We start from the raw sequence: 20499 nt of genomic DNA, 5'->3' as shown, positions 1-20499 counted from the left end.
TAGTATAGTATAGTATAGTATAGTATAGTATAGTATAGTATAGTATAGTATAGTATAGTAATGTTTGTTTGTTTGTTTTGCAGATTATGGATAAGATACCTTATAGCAGTGGTTCCCAACCTTTATTTGGCCATGCCCCACCTAAGCATTCCTTCCCCCACTGTGACATATAATCTTATTATTTAAAAAGTGAACTCCTATTCACAGGGAGAAAGCCTAACATGCCATTAGCTGTTAATAACTCATTCTTGAATTACCCCTCTTAAAAATCAGATTGGGAACCACAGCCTTATAGCGTAACCATATTTCCAGAAGTAAAAACCAGGACACCCAAAGGTTGTTGCGCTTCTTTTAGGAATACCCTAAAATTGTTGAGCTTTTTTTTTTTTTTTTAAGTGATTTTTCGATTGACTTGCCTAAGATTAAGGACAAAGAGATGCCTTTGAAATCCAGGTAATGTCCGGACATGTGGCATTTTCAAAATGAGAGCAAGAGCATCAAGTGATAGTGAGGAAATCCTAGAAGTATTTCTTATCAACAAACAAAAATGGTGTGGCACAAGCAAATTTTTATTCTGAAATTGTGACCCAGAGAAAAGGTTTGAGGACCACTGAGCTAAAGATCATTTAAAAAACCCAAATAAACACAATCATAGAATTGTAGAGTTAGAAGGGGCAATGAGGATCATCTAGTCCAACCCCTGCAATGCCGGAATCTCAACACATGGTACCCCTCCAATCTGAAACCATATCAGACCCTGGTTAGCTTTTCAAATGTGCTAGCAGGTTTTTTGCTACAATCTGTTAAAACCATACAAATAGCATCATAGTAGAATCGTAGATTATTATTATTATTCAAATTTGTATACCGCCCTTCATCCAAAGATCTCAGGGTGGTCCCTTTCATTAAATAATAATATAATAATAATAATTTATTATTTATATCCGGCCCATCTGGCTGAGTTTCCCCAGCCAGCTCCCAATCAAGTGTTAAAAACAGTACAGCATTAAATATTAAAAACTTCCCTAAACAGGGCTGCCTTCAGATGTCTTTTAAAGATAGGATAGCTGCTTATTTCCTTCACATCTGAAGGGAGGGTGTTCCACAGGGTGGGCGCCACTACCGAGAAGGCCCTCTGTCTGGTTCCCTGTAACCTCATGAGGGAACCGCCAGAAGGCCCTCGGCGCTGGATCTCAGTGTCCGAGCTGTCAGTTCCCAAGAACCTGTTGGAACAAGTCAGAAGGATGACAAGGAGGGAGCCAGTCTAACATCCCCTAGGGAGGGAGTTCCAGAATCTTGGTCAATTCTTTGTCCAGGGCAGCTAGACCAGCTCCATCTGGTACGCAGGCTGAGACCCTACCTGCCTGCAGTCTGTCTCACCAGAGTGGTGCATGCCCTGGTTAAGGTATCTCCTGCTTGGACTACTGCAATGCACTCTAACTTTGAAGGTGCCTCAGAAACTGCAACTAATCCAGAATGGCCACCAGGACCATATAACACCATATAACACCTAAAGGATCTTCATGGGCTCCCAGTATGTTTCTGAGCACAATTCAAACTGTTGGTGCTGACCTTTAAAGCCCTACGGCCTTGGCCCAGTATACCTGAAGGAGTGTCTCTACTCCCGTCGCTCACCTTGGCCACTGAGGTCCTCTCTCCTCCAAGGGTCTTCTGCTGGTTCCCTCACTGCGAGAAGCAGAGTTACATGGAACCAGGCAGAGGGCCTTCTCGGTAGTGGTGTCTTCCCTGTGGAAGCTTCTCGGTAGTGGGGCCCTCGCTTTGGATGTCAAGGAAATAAACAACGATCTGACTTTTAGAAGACGTCTGAAGGCAACCCTGTTTAGGGAAGTTTTTTATGTTTTATGGTGCTTTTAATATTCTTTTGGGAGCCGCGGAACCAGATGGGTGGGGTATAAATAATAAATCATTATTATTATTATTATTATTATTATTATTGGGAAGCAGGTGGCGCTGTGGGTTAAAGCCTCAGCGCCTAGGGCTTGCCGATCGAAAGGTCGGCGGTTCGAATCCCTGCGGCGGGGTGCGCTCCCGCTGCTCGGTCCCAGCGCCTGCCAACCTAGCAGTTCGAAAGCACCTCCGGGTGCAAGTAGATAAATAGGGACCGCTTACCAGCGGGAAGGTAAACGGCGTTTCCGTGTGCGGCTCTGGCTCGCCAGAGCAGCGATGTCACGCTGGCCACGTGACCCGGAAGTGTCTCCGGACAGCGCTGGCCCCTGGCCTCTTAAGTGAGATGGGCGCACAACCCCAGAGTCTGTCAAGACTGGCCCGTACGGGCAGGGGTACCTTTACCTTTACTATTATTATTATTATTATTATAGGTCAGGGGTCAGCAACCAAAGCCCATGGGCCACAAGCAGCCCATGAGGGTCGTTTAACCAGCCCCCGAGCTGCCCCCAAACTGAGCCACCTGCTCAGTGAGTCCCCGCATGCTGCGCTAAACCAGCGCAGTGCAGTGCGGGGGCTCACTTTAGCGGTGCCAGAAATCGTGTCTGTGCAGACACAGATGCCGAAAATTGCATCTGCACAGATGCAGATGCTGGAAATTGTGGGCGTGCATGCTCACATGCCTGCAATCCAGCCCACAGAGGGATCTCTGCTGGAGTGAACCAGCCCAGGCAAGGTAAACCTTGCTGACTCCTGTTATAGGTCATAACCTATAAGAATGTGGGCTGGCTGCAATAGTTAATACAAGTGAGGGAAAGTCACTCCTGTGTTACACACCTTACCTTTAAATTGCATTGAAAACACATGCTTTCTTTCACATAATTCTGGGCGATGTAGTTTACCCATCGCATAGAGTTACAAATCCTAGCAACCCATAACAAACTACAGAGCCCAGAATTCCTTAAGGGGAAGACAGTGCTTCGAATGTGCTCCAAAAGGTATAGCGTGTAGGTGCTATTATTTCAGAAGGGATCCCTGGGACCCCCTGCAAGCCAAACCTTTCATCTCTTAAGAACTGTTCTCTATGCCAGTAGGGCTTCTTCCTGGTTTTTGGACTCTTGTCCTTTCACTATACATGATAACTCAGACCCATAAGGCGGGGGACTCCCTTCCATATTCAGCCCCCCAAAAAAGTTATCCTTAGAACTGTTTAAATGTTTTTGCCTTTTCCTTTAAGGGAACCTGCAGAACCAGGTTTGAGAGGCCCTTTGGACAGGGCCTGACTCCTTGCTACTTTCACCACTGCCTCCAGGGGCGAACGAAGGCTAACCGACACGCAGGGTGGGGGCAAACCGCCAGCTGCGCACGCATTGCGCCGCTACATACGACGCATGTGTGGCACCGCTACGTACGACGCATGTGTGGCACCGCTACGTACGACGCATGTGTGGCACCGCTACGTACGACGCATGCGTGGCGCCGCTATGTACAGCGCATGTGTGGCACCGCTACATACGACGCATGTGTGGCACCGCTACATACGACGCATGTGTGGCACCGCTACATACGACGCATGTGTGGCACCGCTACGTACGACGCATGCGTGGCGCCGCTATGTACAGCGCATGTGCGCGACACAGCGCATGCATTTTAGGTAGCGGTTTGTCGCCAGCGCCGCTCGAACACAGTGGCTACCATCTTAATAACTGATATTTTATTGCTTTAGACTAGGTGTCCGCAACCTGTGGCCCTGCAGGTGTTGTTGGACTACAATTCCCATCATGCCTCATGAGGTAAGGAGATTGCCTCTTGGCAGTTTTAACAAAGGTTGCATGACAGTATTGCAGCTAAGGAGAAAACTCTTGTTGTTCCAAGATTAGAAGGAAATATTTACTGGAAAGTTGAGGGTGTCCATTGAAAGGTGAGGTGGGGAAATAGGATACTGAAAAGGAAGGAATTAGCTTGCTCTATCTTCTTACACTTGATAGTGGCCTGGGTTGCTAAGGGGCCTGACATAAAAGAGCTTCACCGCAATATACAGCAAGGTGGAAAGGAAAAAGAAATATAGTTGTTCAGCTGTCACCATCCTTGGATAGGGATAGCCTGACCCCAGCTGGACTGCTATAATGCATTGTACATGGAGCCGTGCTTGAAGACTGCTCAGAAGCTTCCTTTAATGCAAATTGTCATTGACAGAACTTTGACCAGTGCAGCTAGATAAAATCACATTGCACAGATTACAAAAGAACTGTGTTGGCTGCCTACTCGCTTCCAAGCCCGTTTCAGGTTTTGGGTGGTTACCTATGAAGCCCTAAATGGCTAGGCATATGAAGGACTCCCTGTATCAACATGCCTAAGGGGGTTATTCACATTCCAATGGGGGCAGGAGCTTGTTCTGTGTTCAGATGTATTAGGTCTTTCTTTGCTGTGGCACCTACCTTGCAAGGTGCTTACAACCTCAGCACTTCCATTTCAGAACCAAGTTAAAACATTTTTTTGTTTTACTCAAGTAATTTGAGTGTTTTTACTGTTTTAAACAGTCTGACTTTTTTAGTTGGCTCTGTCTGTATTAACACCCCCCCACCTTGGTTATGTTATTGTTTTTGCATAATTTATTGTGTTATTTGTTTGAAGCAGTAACTTGCTCAGGTACCATCAGTGAAGAAAGGAAGGTTGGTCCTTCTCTGATTTGTGGGATGCTATCCCTTTGCAAGGGACGCAGGTGGCGCTGTGGGTTAAACCACAGAGCCTAGGGCTTGCTGATCAGAAGGTCGGCGGTTCGAATCCCCGCGACGGGGTGAGCTCCCGTTGCTCGGTCCCTGCTCCTGCCAACCTAGCAGTTCGAAAGCACGTCAAAATTGCAAGTAGATAAATAGGTACCACTCCGGCGGGAAGGTAAACAGCGTTTCCGTACGCTGCTCTGGTTCGCCAGAAGCGGCTTAGTCCTGCTGGCCACATGACCCCGAAGCTGGATGGCGGCTCCCTCAGCCAATAAAGCGAGATGAGCGCCGCAACCTCAGAGTCATCCGTGACTGGGCCTAATGGTCAGGGGTCCCTTTACCTATCCCTTTGCAAATTCAACAAGCATTTTTTTTGGGGGGGGGGTTGTAGCCAGGTTTGGTCAGTGGCGTAGCGTGGGGGGTGCAGGGGGGGCCGGCCGCACTGGGCGCAACACCTGAGGGTTAGGGAAATCCATGGGTTAGGGGGCGCAAATCCATGGGTTAGGGGGCGCAAATTACTTGCCTTGTCCCGGGTGCTGATAACCCACGCTACGCCACCGGGTTTGGTCATTTCGCTCTTCATGCATAACTTATTGTGTCATTTGTTTTTTGCTGTTCGAATGACACAACACACGAAAGGGAGGGCTACGTTTATCCTTAAATCAATGAATCAAAGTAATTGCTCAAGACCGAAGCTGTAGAATTTGGCATTTAATGAGGGCTACAAAATACAGTAGGCTTAATGCAAGTGGCTGACTTCCCTAACCATCTATCTCAGTAATCCGTTCACCACCACCCCATCCGAAAGCTAAATGTGACGTTTCAATAATAAGTACTGGCAACCTTCTCGAAAGTGCTGCGTACGGTAGAAAGCGGAGAGATTATATGAGCCGGAGCCTGCAAATGGACACGTGGCAGAGGCTGGCGCAAACCACCCAGGCACTCAAGTGTGGGATTGGCTCCGGGCATTATTTTTACAGATCGCTGCCTACCAGGCGATGTCTTGCGAGAAAGGCAAGCGGGGGCTCTCCAAATAACAATAAACACAATCATCGTGAAAGGTTAATCGCGAGTGATGTTTCCAACCGGAGTTCGCCTCCCGCCCGGGTTTTCCTGCTTGCCGAGCCCCGCGCGCAATAAAGGATTTTTTTATCCCGGCCAAAAGGGGGTCGCGCCTTTCGGCGACCTCCGTCTTGCGCAAGACCTAAAGTTGGAAGGACACGTCTTGGCAGCCGAGAAGGGAAAGGCAGCCAGTTAGTTCCCAACCCTCGGCCGGCTCCCCTTCCCCGGGGACCAGAACCCAGGTGGGTTTCTGCTGCGGGATCTCAAGCCTTTTGCGCGCTGCGCAGCCGGCTGCTGCTGCGTTATCCGCGGATACCTCTCCACGCGCGCCGAGTAGGAGAAGCCGAGGGAGATCGGCGTCTATCAATTAGACGCAGAGGGGGGCAGAAGGCAGATCCGGCATAGGCGCCTCCGATCCGGATTCACCCACCCCTACTCCGGCTGCAGGCGGGCGCATGGAGAGCCCCGGCGCGGAGAGCAGCGCCTAGCCCCGGTTGGAAGGCGACGCCAGGCCCGGCGGCGCTCGAGCGGACCCTGCTGCTTCAGCCGCTCCCGGTTTCTTCTCCTCCTCCTCCTCGCCTGCACCTGGCTGGGGGATCATGAGCGGCTGGGCCAGGCTCGCCGGGCTGCTGCTGGCCGTGGCCGGATCCCGCGAGCTGCAGCCTCCCCGCGCGCAAAGGAGAGGCGCCGGGGCCGGCGGCGCGGAAGAGGCAGCCCAGTTCGACATCGTCTACTCCGGCCAGGTCAACCGAGCCGCCGAGCGCCTTTACGCCTTCAACTACACCAGCAAGCCGGGCCAGGTAAGGCGAAGCGCCGCCCAGGGCTGCGCTCCTCCTCGCCCCTGCCCGGCAGCAGAGCCCGGACGAGCGGCTCCCGGGGCGCGCGGTCGCCATCAGACTCCCGAGCCAGATTCACCTGCCGGGGCGAGGAGCGTGGAGAGGCAGGCCTGTGTGGCCGCCGTTAGGGATGGTCGGGGGGTCCAGACCTCTCTGCGGAAGAGCAGTTGCAGGTAGCCAGAGCGGGGATAGGAAGGGCAGGAGATCCACGGCAGGGAAGCCAGAGCCGTCTCGCCTGCGCGCCTGCATCTGACTGGCTGCAGCTGCAGCTGGACAGTTGATACGGGGAGAGATGGATCGACCTTGGGGCGATTCGGTGGGGAAACGCTAATGTCTCGGACCCTTCTTTTTTTTTGGGGGGGGGGATGCGCTTTAGATGCGTTTTGGGACCGCGGGCTGCTGGTCTTCCCTCCTTGAGAGTCTATAGTGGGGGTGGGAGAAAGGTCCATTTGTCTGGTCCATTATCTTCCCCAGTTGCCCAGGAAACACTTGCATTGTTTGGTGTGTGTGTGTGTGTGTGTTTTAAATGCATCCATCCTTAACTTCTTGCCCTTCTTTCTGATGAAACATTTTCTGTGGCTGATTGCTTGATTTGGGAGTTTTATTCAAAAGAGAGAGAGAGAGGCCACCTTTGTCTGAAGCTTTTGAGTCACTAAACAGCTCTGTCCAGTACTATATATATATAGATGAATATTTGTCAGGGAAACAAAGAAACATCTATTGTTTAATGAGAATGCATTCATAAAATCTTTGGAGATACCATAGAACACATTGGGATATAGCTGTTACCTACCCAGATATAATGGGACATGGGTGGTGCTGTGGGTTAAACCACAGAGCCTAGGACTTGCCTATCAGAAGGTCAGCGGTTCGAATCCCCACGACGGGGTGAGCTCCCATTGCTCGGTCCCTGCTCCTGCCAACCTAGCAGTTCGAAAGCACGTCAAAGTGCAAGTAGATAAATAGGTTCCGCTCCAGTGGGAAGGTAAACGGCGTTTCCATGCACTGCTCTGGTTTGCCAGAAGCGGCTTAGTCATGCTGGCCACATGACCCGGAAGCTGGACGCCGGCTCCCTTGGCCGGTAAAGCGAGATGATCGCCGCAACCCCAGAGTCGGCCACGACTGGACCTAATGGTTGGGGTCCCTTTACCTTTACCTTACCCAGATATAGCTAGATATATTTATTAGAGTACCCAGTTTCTATGTTGTATGGTATACCTGTTAGAACAGAATTAAATAATGAGATGGAGCAGTAAGCCATAATGTGAATATACCCCCCCCCTAAGGCTGAAGCTAGATGTGAACCTGAACTTGTAGTTATTTTTTAATTGTTAACTGCTGCAGGGAGCCCTGATTTTCATTGGTACTGTAACACATGGGGAGTTGTGTCAACCTTTTCCTTCTGCTATAGTCCTGATTTAAAACAAGTTTCCCTTCTGGCATCTATTAGTGCTGGAAGAAAACATCACATGGGGTGGGTACAGTGGGTGCATGTTGCTATAATGCTTTGCGTTTATCTAATATTAAAAGCACTTCCCATTCCTTGCATCAGGAAGCCCTACAGCAACACTGTATTTTCTCATAGTTGCAAAGTGTGTATGTGTTTGTGTCCGGTGCCTGAGGCAAGGTTTAACTTCCTGGTTCACAGGTCAGTCCATTACAGAGTAATATTTTACTCACCTTGATGCCAGCCCACAGATACACTGTACACCTGCCAAATGCTACACTTATTCAGCCTAGGGCAAGAGGGGGAAATACTTTTTTTATAAAAAAGATAGAAAATGGAAGGATACCCTGCCCTGATAAGCACAAGCTTTGTTAAAGGTAAAGGTAAAGGTACCCCTGCCCGTAGGGGCCAGTCTTGACAGACTCTGGGGTTGTGCGCCCATCTCACTTAAGAGGCCAGGGGCCAGCGCTGTCCGGAGACACTTCCGGGTCACGTGGCCAGCGTGACATCGCTGCTCTGGCGAGCCAGAGCTGCACACGGAAACGCCGTTTACCTTCCCGCTAGTAAGTGGTCCCTATTTATCTACTTGCACCCGGAGGTGCTTTCGAACTGCTAGGTTGGCAGGCGCTGGGACCGAGCAGCGGGAGCGCACCCCGCCGCAGGGATTCGAACCGCCGACCTTTCGATCGGCAAGCCCTAGGCGCTGAGGCTTTAACCCACAGCGCCACCTGCTTCCCTCACACAAGCTTTGTTACTGCCCTCCAATTGCAGGTGGGACTGGCAACACACCCCATCATGTGTGGCGATGGAAGCAGCCAGTGACAGTATGACAATACGGGGCACCTCCATCACACCATCTTGTATCTTACAGACTACAGAGCACACAAAGGGATACTATTGCACCCCAAGTCCAATGGCTCCAGGGACATCATGCTCTCACACAGGGATTTTTTTCTGCCAGATCACAGTTCTGGCACCTTTTTTTGCCATGCTTTGCTCAACAACAGTGGCGTAGCGTGGGTTGTCAGCACCCGGGGCAAGGCAAGTAATTTGCGCCCCCTAACCCATGGATTTGCGCCCCCTAACCCGTGGATTTGCGCCCCCTAACCCGTGGATTTGCGCCCCCTAACCCTAACCCCCAGATGTTGCGCCCGGTGCGGCCGGGCCCCCCCTGCACCCCCCACGCTACGCCACTGCTCAACAAGTCTGCTCAACCCAGCAAAGGAGGTCCCTAAGTAGTGAGGTGTGCAGGATGGCAGCCAAAGTGGCCTGAGTGAGGAGGGGAGAGCGGCCAACCCGGCATCTTGTCACATGACTTGTGTTACAAGATGTTGGTGTCGGTGGTGTCTGGGTTGGTGACTTGTTGGGAATGTTGTGGATACTAGGAGAGGATATATTGATTAAATATTATCCTTCCTAACTCACGCTAGTGAGTCATACAGCAGAGTTCTTTCCTTTCTATACACAGCAGGAAGCTAGTTGCAGATTCGTTTGAATCTCTTTAGTTAAGCAATCCAATCTGGCATGCCCAGATTGGAGTATATTCCCGGTAAGATCCCTTTGATTCCCTCCTAAAAAGAATATAGACACAATAAGCTTTTTTTTTTAAAAAAGAAGAAGTTTACTCACATTCAGTTCACAGTTGGATCCCTGAAGGCAGGCTTTAGCTTAGAGTTACAGAAGAAGGTTTGAGCTCATCCCATATGGTAATGAGCCCATGTCCTGGTGGCTGAGAGCCAGCAGGCAGCAAAATACATCAGTATCAAGAGAGCATGGCATCAAGAGGAAGAAGAGGAAGATGGCTGTGCAACCAGCTCCTCTTATGGGGTCTCCCAGGCTCACGCCCACCTACCTGTTTACACGCAAGGGGAGAAAGCTCCTGACCAGGTATGACAGGAAGTCCTTCTGGAACTGGAGTGACCACACGTGTCCACTCTGGGCAAACAGGAAGTGTTGTGCTTGACTGCTTATGTCACATCCCACACGACTTAGGTGGTGAGTTCTGGCACCTTTTTTCCTAGAAAAAAAAGCACTGCCTTCACTCATGTTTTACATTCCTGGTGCACACACACATGCGCGCACACAAAACCCAGTCATATTAGGGGCAAAAGAGAGGGACATGCCCGGGATTAAAATTACCTAGCAGATACCACAGAGCCATTTCCTAACCACTCAGTCACCGCAGGAGACCAGAATCATGGGGCATTTTTTCTCCCACCTCTGGGGTGAAAATGATACAAATCTTTGACTTTCATCCTCAGAGCCAGGTAGGTAGCTGTGTTGGTCTGACGCAGTCGAAATAAATTAAAAAATTGTCCAGTAGCACCTTAGAGACCAACTATGTTTGTTCTGAGTATAAGCTTTCGTGTGCATGCACACTTCTTCAGATACACATTTAGATACTCAGAACCATTCATGAATATTATAGCATTCTCTGCTTTAATGAAACACTGAAAGAAATTTAGCCTTGATGCAAAGATAGGGAACCCTTTTTCTGTTGTGGACTGGACTGCATTCTCAAGAACATGTATATAGCCTGGAGGGGATTTCATTAACTCTTTAAGCATTGACATAGATACAAGATATCAAACGTAGCATTGCCTGCTTAGAAATTTCTCAGGCAATGATAGTTCCAAGACATCTCTAGTTTGAGAAGGCTTTGAAAACTTGCAAATAAAGCTTTACTTTAAGTGGCCACAAATTGGTACAACATAAGGTGCACCTTTTCAAAGCTGTGATTGCCTTTACCTTTAGCTGCCAGAAAAGCGATACAACAGTAAAATATTTTAATGGTGTAGTTTATAGAAGCAAACATTAGGTGGTAACCAAGGAGACGATGACCAGGAGGTTGGTCACCATCTACTTTCCATTTTTATGCACATTACACAACACAACACCACACACACACACACACACACACACACACAGAATGCTGAGGTGTTATAATTTGTATCTCAGGCTGTTTCCATGATACTGGGTGGTTTGCAAACTACCACCTCAAAGAAGGGCTATAGGATTCTATAGGATTCAAAATATGAGCTTCTGTTCTTTAAAAATTATTCAGTGCAAAAGATGGCAATGTGTGGACCAGAAGTCTCATGTGGCTGGCATCAGAGATTTTGTGTAGCTCAGGGCTGACAGAGTGAGGTAGTTGCCAGAGGCAGTGATTGCTGGAAGGAGTGGGGCAGTGGTAGCCCCCCCCCCACAGGGTGGGGAAACACCCTCCCTAATGTAGTACAGATCTCTGTGTGCTATGAAGGGCTCCTGCTCCCCTCTCTTGGAGTGCAATGAAGGATGGGATCCTGTAGAAGTAAAATTCATCTGTGTGAACCTTATTGGCTTCAGCAAGAGGAATGGGGGGGGGGCGGGTTGCCCCTCGCTTTAGGCAGCAAAAGGCCTTGGTGTGGGCCACATCCTATTTTCTGAGAATATAGGCTTATTTTATTATGGGAGCTTTCAGACTTCATGGCTGTGGAGAACATGGGAATGATAGAATGCCATAGAAGTTCCAAATAAATAAATAAGAAGACAAATGGCTAAATTTATAAGCTTTGAGGTTTTATAATTCCTGGTAATTACAATTCTTAATCTTTCTAATTCCACATTGATCTGGTGAGAGAAGGGATTTGTCTTGCTTACAAGTTTTTCCAAAATTCCCCCCACCCTCTCTCTGGCCTAGACAAGAGGTCGATTTAGAGCAGTGGGACCAGTTCTGCCACACTGAGCGCCGAGCCCTATGGGGTGCCTCAGGGTGTCTGACTATTGACGTGGTGCAGAGCATAAAGCGTGGGGTTGACAGGGAGAATGTACGTATGAAATATCACAGGTTTCATTTTGTCCCCATGGATCCTGGACTCGAGGGTGTGTTGCCAGCTTTTATTAAACTTTATGGAGGAGAGAAAGATATTCTTGTCGCATAGCTTGTGTTGCCATGGCAACATTAATAGACATCTGCCATGAGGACATCTGGCTTCTTGAGCCACTTCTGCCCTGCGGGTGTTTTGGGTCTGTAGCTGACAGGCAGTTACAGGTTCTTCTACATTTCAAGGCTACATTCTTCCTCTTTTGCTGAACATTGTGAGCAGGAAAAGCTTGGCTTATCACTACAACTTCTGACGTTTTTGATGTGAGATAACAGGAGTGGCAGTCAGAGCAACCCCAAGGAAAGATTACTGCCCATCTCAGGGTGGGCCAGGGGCATAGAATGGCAGGGGTGGGGCGATCCACCCATGGGGGCGGGGCAATCCGTGCACAGAGGCGGCACGGAGATCCGCACATGGGGGTGCTGCACAGGGGCAGCACAGCTGTTTGTCCAGGGGGGTGGCATGGCGAGCTGCCCACAGAGTCTGCCTGGCGGATTCAAGCCCCATGCTGCCGTTATGGGCAGCGCATGGCCCTGAGCCACCGCATCACTCCCAGGAGAGACGAATGGCTCAGGCACACTGCAGGCCAGGCCCCGTGCTGCCTCCCACGGTGTGCCATTTTGTCACACACACCCCTCAAGGATGGAGCCTGGGGTGGGCCGCACCCGCCTTCCTGTGCCCCTGAGGAGGGCATCTTTATAAGACGCGGGGGGGGGGGGAGAGATGGACAGGACACTCCAGCAGAATGCCAAGTGGCATTTGCTATGAGAGACACTGCTGACAATATTCCAAGTGCCTTATCTCTCAAATTAGATTGTTACATGCGGCAGATAACCACATATTAAACATCTATGGCAAGTTCGTTGGCAAAACGGAGGCAAGTTTCTCAGAAAACTAATGAGGAGAATGGTGCCTGCAAATCTTTGCCTTGTATCCCAGGTTTGACAAATCCTAGAAACAAACTGGTTGTTGTTCTTTAAATGAAATCTGGAACTTCAAGTTCAGAGGGTGGGGAGCACCTGTTCCTCTTGCCTCCCCATCATGGGCACCCTCGGAGACGACGCCATGTGGGTTTTTAATTAGTGAGTGCTTGTACATATTTTTTTCTCTGTGCAGGTGGATGCAGTCCGGGTTAATGTGCAGAGTAACTCTGAAGATCTTCAGTATCCAGTCTTGTTTGTAGTTCGGCAACAGAAAGGAGTGCTATCCTGGCAGGTCCCACTTATTTTTCGAGGCCTGTAAGTAGTTGTAGCGTTGTCACTGCCTGGCTTGGTGTATTTGATGCTATTCTGTTTAAGGTTTTCCATATTTAGTCCCCTTCATCGAATAGGGGATGAGAGCATATCATTGTATCACAGGTCCCACCCATTGTATCTGTGGCGTGGTGGAAGGCTATCTTCAGTGGCAGAGGTGTGTCTCAATTTTGCTGGCATGATGGGGCTCCTGCAGAATCCTATAGCCCTTTCATCAGTGCCTACTGAATATGGTTCAACAGGGCTGTTCCTCTGGAATTTAGCATTGTCATTTTTCTTGGGTATGAAGAATTCTGGATTTTATTCTTGTTTTTTCAGTTACCAAAGAAGTTATAACTACCAAGAAGTGAGCCGTACCCTCTGCCCTTCACAGCCCACACCTGACAGTGAACCTTCTGAGCAGATCATATTTGTAGATGTGGCTTCCATGGCCCCCTATAATGCCCTCTACAGACTGCAGGTCACCAAGATTAAGAGCTTCCAACTTATGTGAGTGGTTCACGTTTTGACTCTGAACTTGTCTGCGTTTTTTGTTCTGCATTCACGGTTGCTGTCAGTTACACATATGTATTACCACTGTGACTAGAAGACCTTAGGCTACTTTCAGATATGGTATAATTGGTTCAGGTTGCTCTGGCTTCTTGTTAGCACAGCTTGGAGACAGATTCATTGCTGCAGCCCACACTCTCATGCTTGCTGCAAGGGAAAGCTGGTGGACAGCATAGGTGCCAACTCCCTGGGGCCCTGGGTGCCTGAGCACCCACAAAATTCCCCACAAAGGGGCCAGGCACTCACAAATTTCAGTGTCAGGGCCATGCACGCTGTGTGGCACCCATGGCCTGGGGCACCCATGGTCACAGGGCCAAGATGGCACTCTTGGTGGACAGCATCACTTTCTTCTGGCAGAGTCCAAGCCTGAAACTTCTTTTTTACTCTTGGATAAATTTTAGTGGGATGAGAGAGAGAGAGAGAGAGAGAGAGAGAGAGAGAGAGAGAACCTTCAACTTGCAACCCATCTATCTTAGCTTGTCCTGACACACTGGGTTTGTTCTGGGCAGTTATAGGCAGTTATAAATGCAGGTGTGTGAAACCCACCGCCTTTATATACATGGAGATTTTCACTTTTCTGCCTTGTGATATTGAATATCCATGGAAACCCCTGCTGGCTTTTCTAAGAGTTTGTTTATTCAGCCATTGGTAATTTTATTTCCTTAAAACACACACACACCCCATTATCACAAAGCATACAAAAAGATAAAGGAGGTAACCGCTTTCCAAAACATTAGTGCAGCTTACAGAGTTGAAACAGACTTGTAGCACAAAACAGATCACTACAAATCTGTGGTTCTCAAAGAGTGTGGTGTACCAAACTGGTGTGGAAGCAGAGGGTGGCAAGTCTGTTGGGAGGATTCAAGGACAATCAAACTCATTGAGTATGTGTTCATACATAAGGTACATATGTAAGAAGCTCATTTATAATTATATTTTGGAAATGACTCATGTTCTTATGTAGCTGCATTTATTTTATGCTTACTGGATGTCCCATGATCATATTAGAAAGTAATTGTGTTATAAAGCAAACACTGCCAGGACAGGAGTTGTTTCATTTTGTTTTCCAATGTATTTGTATGAACAACTTTTGATTCTAGCCCAGAGAAGAAAGTTTGAGAACCACTGCTATCATAAACAAATGGGGGAAAAGAGGGATTGGCATATTCCTCTTGCACTTTTACTCCAACCAAGATTGACGCATAGTTACTGGAAGGTGGGGCAGTTCCTCTGTATTTCCAGACAGAAAGTAAATTGAATTGGACAGAGGATGGTTTCAGGAGGGAGGTGTTGATTTCCCCCCAAAACATCTGCAATTTGATCTCTGCTGAAGAAGCCATCACAGTCACCTGATGATTGGTCTATTGTCTTAAGCCAGGCTTCCTCAAACTCGGCCCTCCAGATGTTTTGAGACTACAGTTCCCATCATCCCTGACCACTGGTCCTGCTAGCTAGGGATCATGGGAGTTGTAGGCCAAAAACATCTGGGGAAGCCTGCCTTAAGCGATGCAATGAAACTGCCTGACTTTTTCCCCTCTGAGGAAAAGACCTTAGATTCAGAGATCACTTTCTTCTATGAAGGGTGAACAGGGTAATTCAGGGCATCTGATTCAAGGAGAAAGAGATGCTTTCATAATCCAGCTTCTCAGTTTTGCTTTGGCACCTGCTATATACCAAATGAACTGATGAGCGGGGAAAATACTTGCCGGCTTTTCTCACTGACTTTGCGGGTGCCTGGCCCCCACAATTATATTATTGTGGGTTCCCAAGCACCCATGACCCCCTGGAGTTGACTCCTATGATGGGCTTTACCTTCAAAAACCTTCTTCCTGCCAACGTTCTGGTGTATTTTGGGTTTTATGTTGGCATCCATACTAATCTTTCCCCCTCCTGTGTTTTCAGGTTGAACACTCCTTTTAGCTTCAGTGCCAGCCCTTCCCAACCGCAGGTGAGTTAGAGTACTGGATGCTAAGTATAGATTATACACACACACACACATACACACCCGCAGTGGCAAGTGAATATAATTAGTAGTTTGACTATTAGGATCACTACCTCTCCTTTCGTAAGATGCTGATATGCCCTAATTGCACAATACCAGAAAACATTACCTTGTGGCCCATTGTAAGTACTGTATTTTCCCGTGTATAAGATGATATTTTCTGCTAAAAAAATTAGTCCAAAATTGGGGGTCGTCTTATACATGGGTGGTGAATGCATGGGGTTTAAAACACACACACACACACACACACACACACACACACACACACACACACCACTACTTACCTTCCTGCAGCTGCCATGAAGCTGCTGGAACCAGTTCCACCAACCATTACAGGCTGACTGCTGGTGGGATTTGTTCATTCTTTAGCAAATGTATGGGTCAACAACTTTCTGCCACTTGTGATTGTCCGGGTTTTCATTTCTAGAGATATGGCAACCCTAAAATAATGATTTTTTTAAATTTTGGGTTATAAAAAGGGGGTCACCTTATACATCAGGGCATCTTATACATGGGAAAATATAGTAGATAAGCTTTATTGTACTAGCCAAATGCCATAACAAAACCATACAAACACTACCAGGAAAAGAAATATCTATATTATATATAAAAAACAAAGCCACTGCCTGAGTCATCAAAATAATAAAATGCAGATGCGTTACTAAATGATTTGCAGAGTGGGGACTCCACACAACATACAGTATTTTCCTATTTAGACCTCTGAATCTCCCTCACAGTTTACTTCAGTTTTGTCCAGGTTCTTCTTCCTGATCTTTCTTGCCGCCAGTGCAAACAGGGCCACAGTTTGAGTCGCTGGAGCATTAGCAGCACTGAGCAGCCATAGCACACTCTCCGTGGGTGGGGGAGGTAGCTTTTCTGGACAAACAAGGCATTTACAAAGTGTTCCCTAGCTTCTGTATATAGTGGGCAATGTAATAAATAGTGCTGGATGTCCTTCAGCTGTGGTTGCCCACAAATACAAAATCCATCTGTGTACAGAACTCTGTTATAACGCCCGTCCAGGACAGCAGAGGGCATTACTTGTGGCCATTGGAAAGAATTATATTGCGTTGCATATTTCTACCAGGCTCTTTGCCTGTCCAGGTGCATAGGGAGGCCAGGTCCCAAGGAACAAATCATTAGCAAGCAGTGCATTCTAAGCCCTAAACTGCCTTGGCCCAGTATACCTGAAGGAGCGTCTCCATCCCCATCATTCTGCCCGGACTCTGAGGTCCAGCCTCGAGGGCCTTTTGGCGGCTCCCTCACTGTGAGATGGGAGGTTATAGGGAACCAGGCAGAGGGCCTTCTTGGTGGTGGCACCCGCCCTGTAGAATGCGCGCCTATCAGATGTCAAGGAAATAAACAACTACGTATCTGACTTTTAGAAGACATCTAAAGGCAGCCCTGTTTAGGAAAGTTTTTAATGTCTGATGTTGTATTCTGTTTTTAATCTGTTGTGAGCCCTCCAAAGTGGCTGGGGAAACCCAGCCAGATGGGTGAGGTATAAATAATAAATTGTTGTTGTTGTTATTGTTCTGTCCGGATACTGAGGTCCAGTGCCGAGGGCCTTCTGGTGGTTCCCTTGCTGCGAGAAGGCAAGTTACAGGGAACCAGGCAGAGGGCCTTCTTGGTAGTGGCACCCGCCCTGTGGAACACCCTCCTATCAGATGTCAAAGAGAAAAACAACTACCAGACTTTTAGAAGATATCTGAAGGCAGCTCTGTTTAGGGAAGCTTTTCATGTTTAATAGGTTATTGTATTTTAGTGTTTTGTTGGAAGCCACCCAGAGTGGCTGGGGAAACCCAGCCAGATGGGTGGGGTATAAATAATAAATTATCACCATCATCAACATCACCTTGCAAGAAGTGGTGGCTTGTGTGAGGAGTGGTGGTGAGCAGGAGCTCAGCCTAGCAGGATTTTCTGAGTCTATGAAATGTTCAGACTGAATAGTGGGCCCTGCGGCTCATTGTTTTGTTGCAGTAGATGGGGCTGCATTGACACAGGGTTTTTTGACGAGGTTCTGAGTCAGCTGGTGGGGCTTGCAATGATGCCCTAAGGTGGCACCACTGAGGAGCATAGTTCAGTCTGCATCTTCTTCAGCAGACAACTTGCCTTGGTTGCCCAGGAGGTAAGATGCTGGAGCCTGGCCTCTGTGAGTCATGCTTCTGCCCACAGTGTCCCATCCCTCCCCTTCTGTTGGCGAATTATGTCCCTTCCTTTTCCTGCCACATTTCACACACTTGCGGAGTTCTGAATCAAAACACCATAGCTATGAAAAGTGGTAGAGATGGTAGAGAGGATAATCTTTGTACATTGTGAACAGAAGTATTTTAGTCCCATATAAGTGTCCCTTCGAACATTGTTGTTCATTTTTACCCATGGCTGCAAAGTCCACTTCTTGTTTGATTTGCTAAGGGAGAAAAGCTATTTGCTTAGTTGAAAGGCACCAGGTTATGGGACTGATAGCGGACAAGGGCAAATGTATTAAGAAGCAGCTCCTTCAGTAATAGGGAGCACACAAAAAGCAATGACTCTTGGACCGTAGTGGAATTCAAGCACCTTTTTCAAGCTTCCGCCATCTTTAGGCGTAACAGTCTTAACTCTGTTTACCAAATCTTGCATAAGGAATTCCTACATACGTAACATCCTGTTTTGGTTTGCTCTGCTTTTAAAGATTTGTATATGAGCTTGGTTACCTGAGTGCGAGGGCAAGCACCTTGTGAGTTATCTTTTCAAAGATGTATCATCTCTGGATGCAAATATGTTGATGGACTTTCCTCCATCCCTTTCCTCAATTAACCTTCAGCCTCAACCCAGTTCCCACCCTTCCCTTTTCTCCTCTTTTTACTTTAATGCAACAGTGTTAGGGGTACTTTTAGCAGAGAAGCAGCTCATTAATGCCAACGATAAATAAATAGAAAGGTTCCTATTATTTCCCCCACTGGCTAGTGGGAAGCATTTGTGAAATGACTACACTGCAGTTCTCGTAGGCCGCAATAATGAGAATCTTTGAGGAACTGGTTTTTCTGGTTTTCAGAATGGTGTCTGCTAGGATTTTTTTTGCCAAAACACAGGCTGAGCTCATTCAACAAGAGATGACTGTAACAGTAAGCTTTTTGACCCTGTGAAGAGGGGTACAAAGGACAGATGCCCTACAAACAAGGAGATTAATGGCCATTATTATTACTATTATTTTATTTTAAATTCCTATCCTGCCCTTCTTCTCAAAGGAGCCCAGAGCGGCAGCCAACACAATGCATAGTTTATGTTATTGTGCAGTTGCCATTGTGTGAGTGAATGGTGAATGTTTTTTAACTGTGTAAACCGAAGAGGAGCACTTGACGGAGCCTGGGAGCGGCTGCAACTCCTTGCCACATGTGCATGCAGTTTAATCTATGTTTGCCACCATGTAACCGCTCTGAGGTTTTACAGTCAATACCAAGGAAATAAAGGTCCGTATAGTTAAAGCTATGGTTTTCCCAGTAGTGATGTATGGAAGTGAGAGCTGGACCATAAAGAAGGCTGATCGCCGAAGAATTGATGCTTTTGAATTATGGTGCTGGAGGAGACTCTTGAGAGTCCCATGGACTGCAAGAAGATCAAACCTCTCCATTCTGAAGGAAATCAGCCCTGAGTGCTCCCTGGAAGGACAGATTGTGAAGCTGAGGCTCCAGTACTTTGGCCACCTCATGAGAAGAGAAGACTCCCTGGAGAAGACCCTGATGCTGGGAAAGATGGAGGGCACAAGGAGAAGGGGACGACAGAGGACGAGATGGTTGGACAGTGTTTTCGAGGTTACCAGCATGAGTCTGACCAAGCTGCGGGGGGCAGTGGAGGACAGGAGTGCCTGGCGTTCTCTGGTCCATGGGGTCACGAAGAGTCGGACACGACTAAACGACTAAACAACAACAACAACAACAACCAAGGAAATAAACAGCTTTCATACTCTTCATACTGCTTAACTGGGGCTGAGCCCAACCACAGCTTGGCAGTGTGAAAGTTGCCACTACTGTGGTCACTCTTGAATTGCTACAGTCACATTTAAGTCTCCAGCCACATGGGTCTGACCCTTGCCTGTGATGGATGCTGATTGGACAACGGCTGGTGGGCATGGCTCACAGTGGCAATGCCCATGCCACTCAGCTGTCATTTAAACTGAGCCTTGTGCAACAGTTGGTAAGGGGGAGGTTCAATTTGTGTGTCATGACAACAACGGTGTGCCCTAATGAGATGGAGGGAGGGAAAGGGAAAATCGGGTGCAAGGCTGTTTTCTATCTTCTCCAAGCCATGATAGATCTCAGTATTTATTTCTTGTGAAATTCAACCTTTCCTCTATGTTGGAACTCAAGGCAGGGTGCCCAGGGAGTCTTCCTTCTGGGCACTGAGGAGGTTCAGACTTGCTTACCTTCAGCACACTATGCCATGTGCCTTCAGACCAATGCTCTGCAACGAGGGACTTGCTTAAGTTGGCCGTAGCGGACTTTGGGCTTTAAAATTTCAGCGGTGCCCTGTACAAAGCCCAAATTTGGTGCCCCTCCACCTCTCGCCTTCTGTTGCTTCTCATTGTTGCCGTGTCCCCTGAGGTGCCCTCTCAACTTGGCGCCCAATGCGGGCAAACAGGTCATACTCCCTTTAATTCTCCTGTGAATTTGGGCTCTCCAGTGGGCATGGCTTTTCTCATGACATAAGGATGTTTTTAGCACATGGCAAGAAAGAACCTTAAAATCCTTTCCTTCTTTCCATAGTATTTCCTGTACAAGTTCCCTCCAGATGTGGATTCTGTCATAGTCAGAGTGACTTCTGAGACAGTCTATCCATGCTCCGTTGTCTCCATCCAGGATATTGTGGTAAGCTCCAGGAGG

General features: G+C 48.0%; 1 protein-coding gene across 2 annotated transcripts in view; it reads left to right on the top strand.

Moving 5' to 3' along the window:
• Positions 1-6036: 6036 nt before the first annotated feature.
• The window catches only part of SIDT1 (SID1 transmembrane family member 1), a gene marked incomplete at its 5' end in the record, with an annotated part of 44245 nt that continues 29782 nt past the window's right edge, over positions 6037-20499 (top strand). For both annotated transcript variants that reach the window (XM_079960247.1, XM_079960246.1), the window contains 5 exons: positions 6037-6487; positions 12950-13071; positions 13405-13575; positions 15538-15583; positions 20383-20484. In XM_079960247.1, the coding sequence (XP_079816373.1) occupies positions 6287-6487; positions 12950-13071; positions 13405-13575; positions 15538-15583; positions 20383-20484 (642 nt within the window). The remainder of the gene's footprint in view (positions 6488-12949; positions 13072-13404; positions 13576-15537; positions 15584-20382; positions 20485-20499) is intronic.

Source organism: Podarcis cretensis (assembly GCF_951804945.1).
Source record: "Podarcis cretensis genome assembly, chromosome: 17".
In the NCBI taxonomy this organism is placed as follows: Eukaryota; Metazoa; Chordata; class Lepidosauria; order Squamata; family Lacertidae; genus Podarcis; species Podarcis cretensis.
The sequence above is the reverse complement of the archived record's forward strand: the minus strand, read 5'-3'. Positions and strand labels throughout refer to the sequence as shown.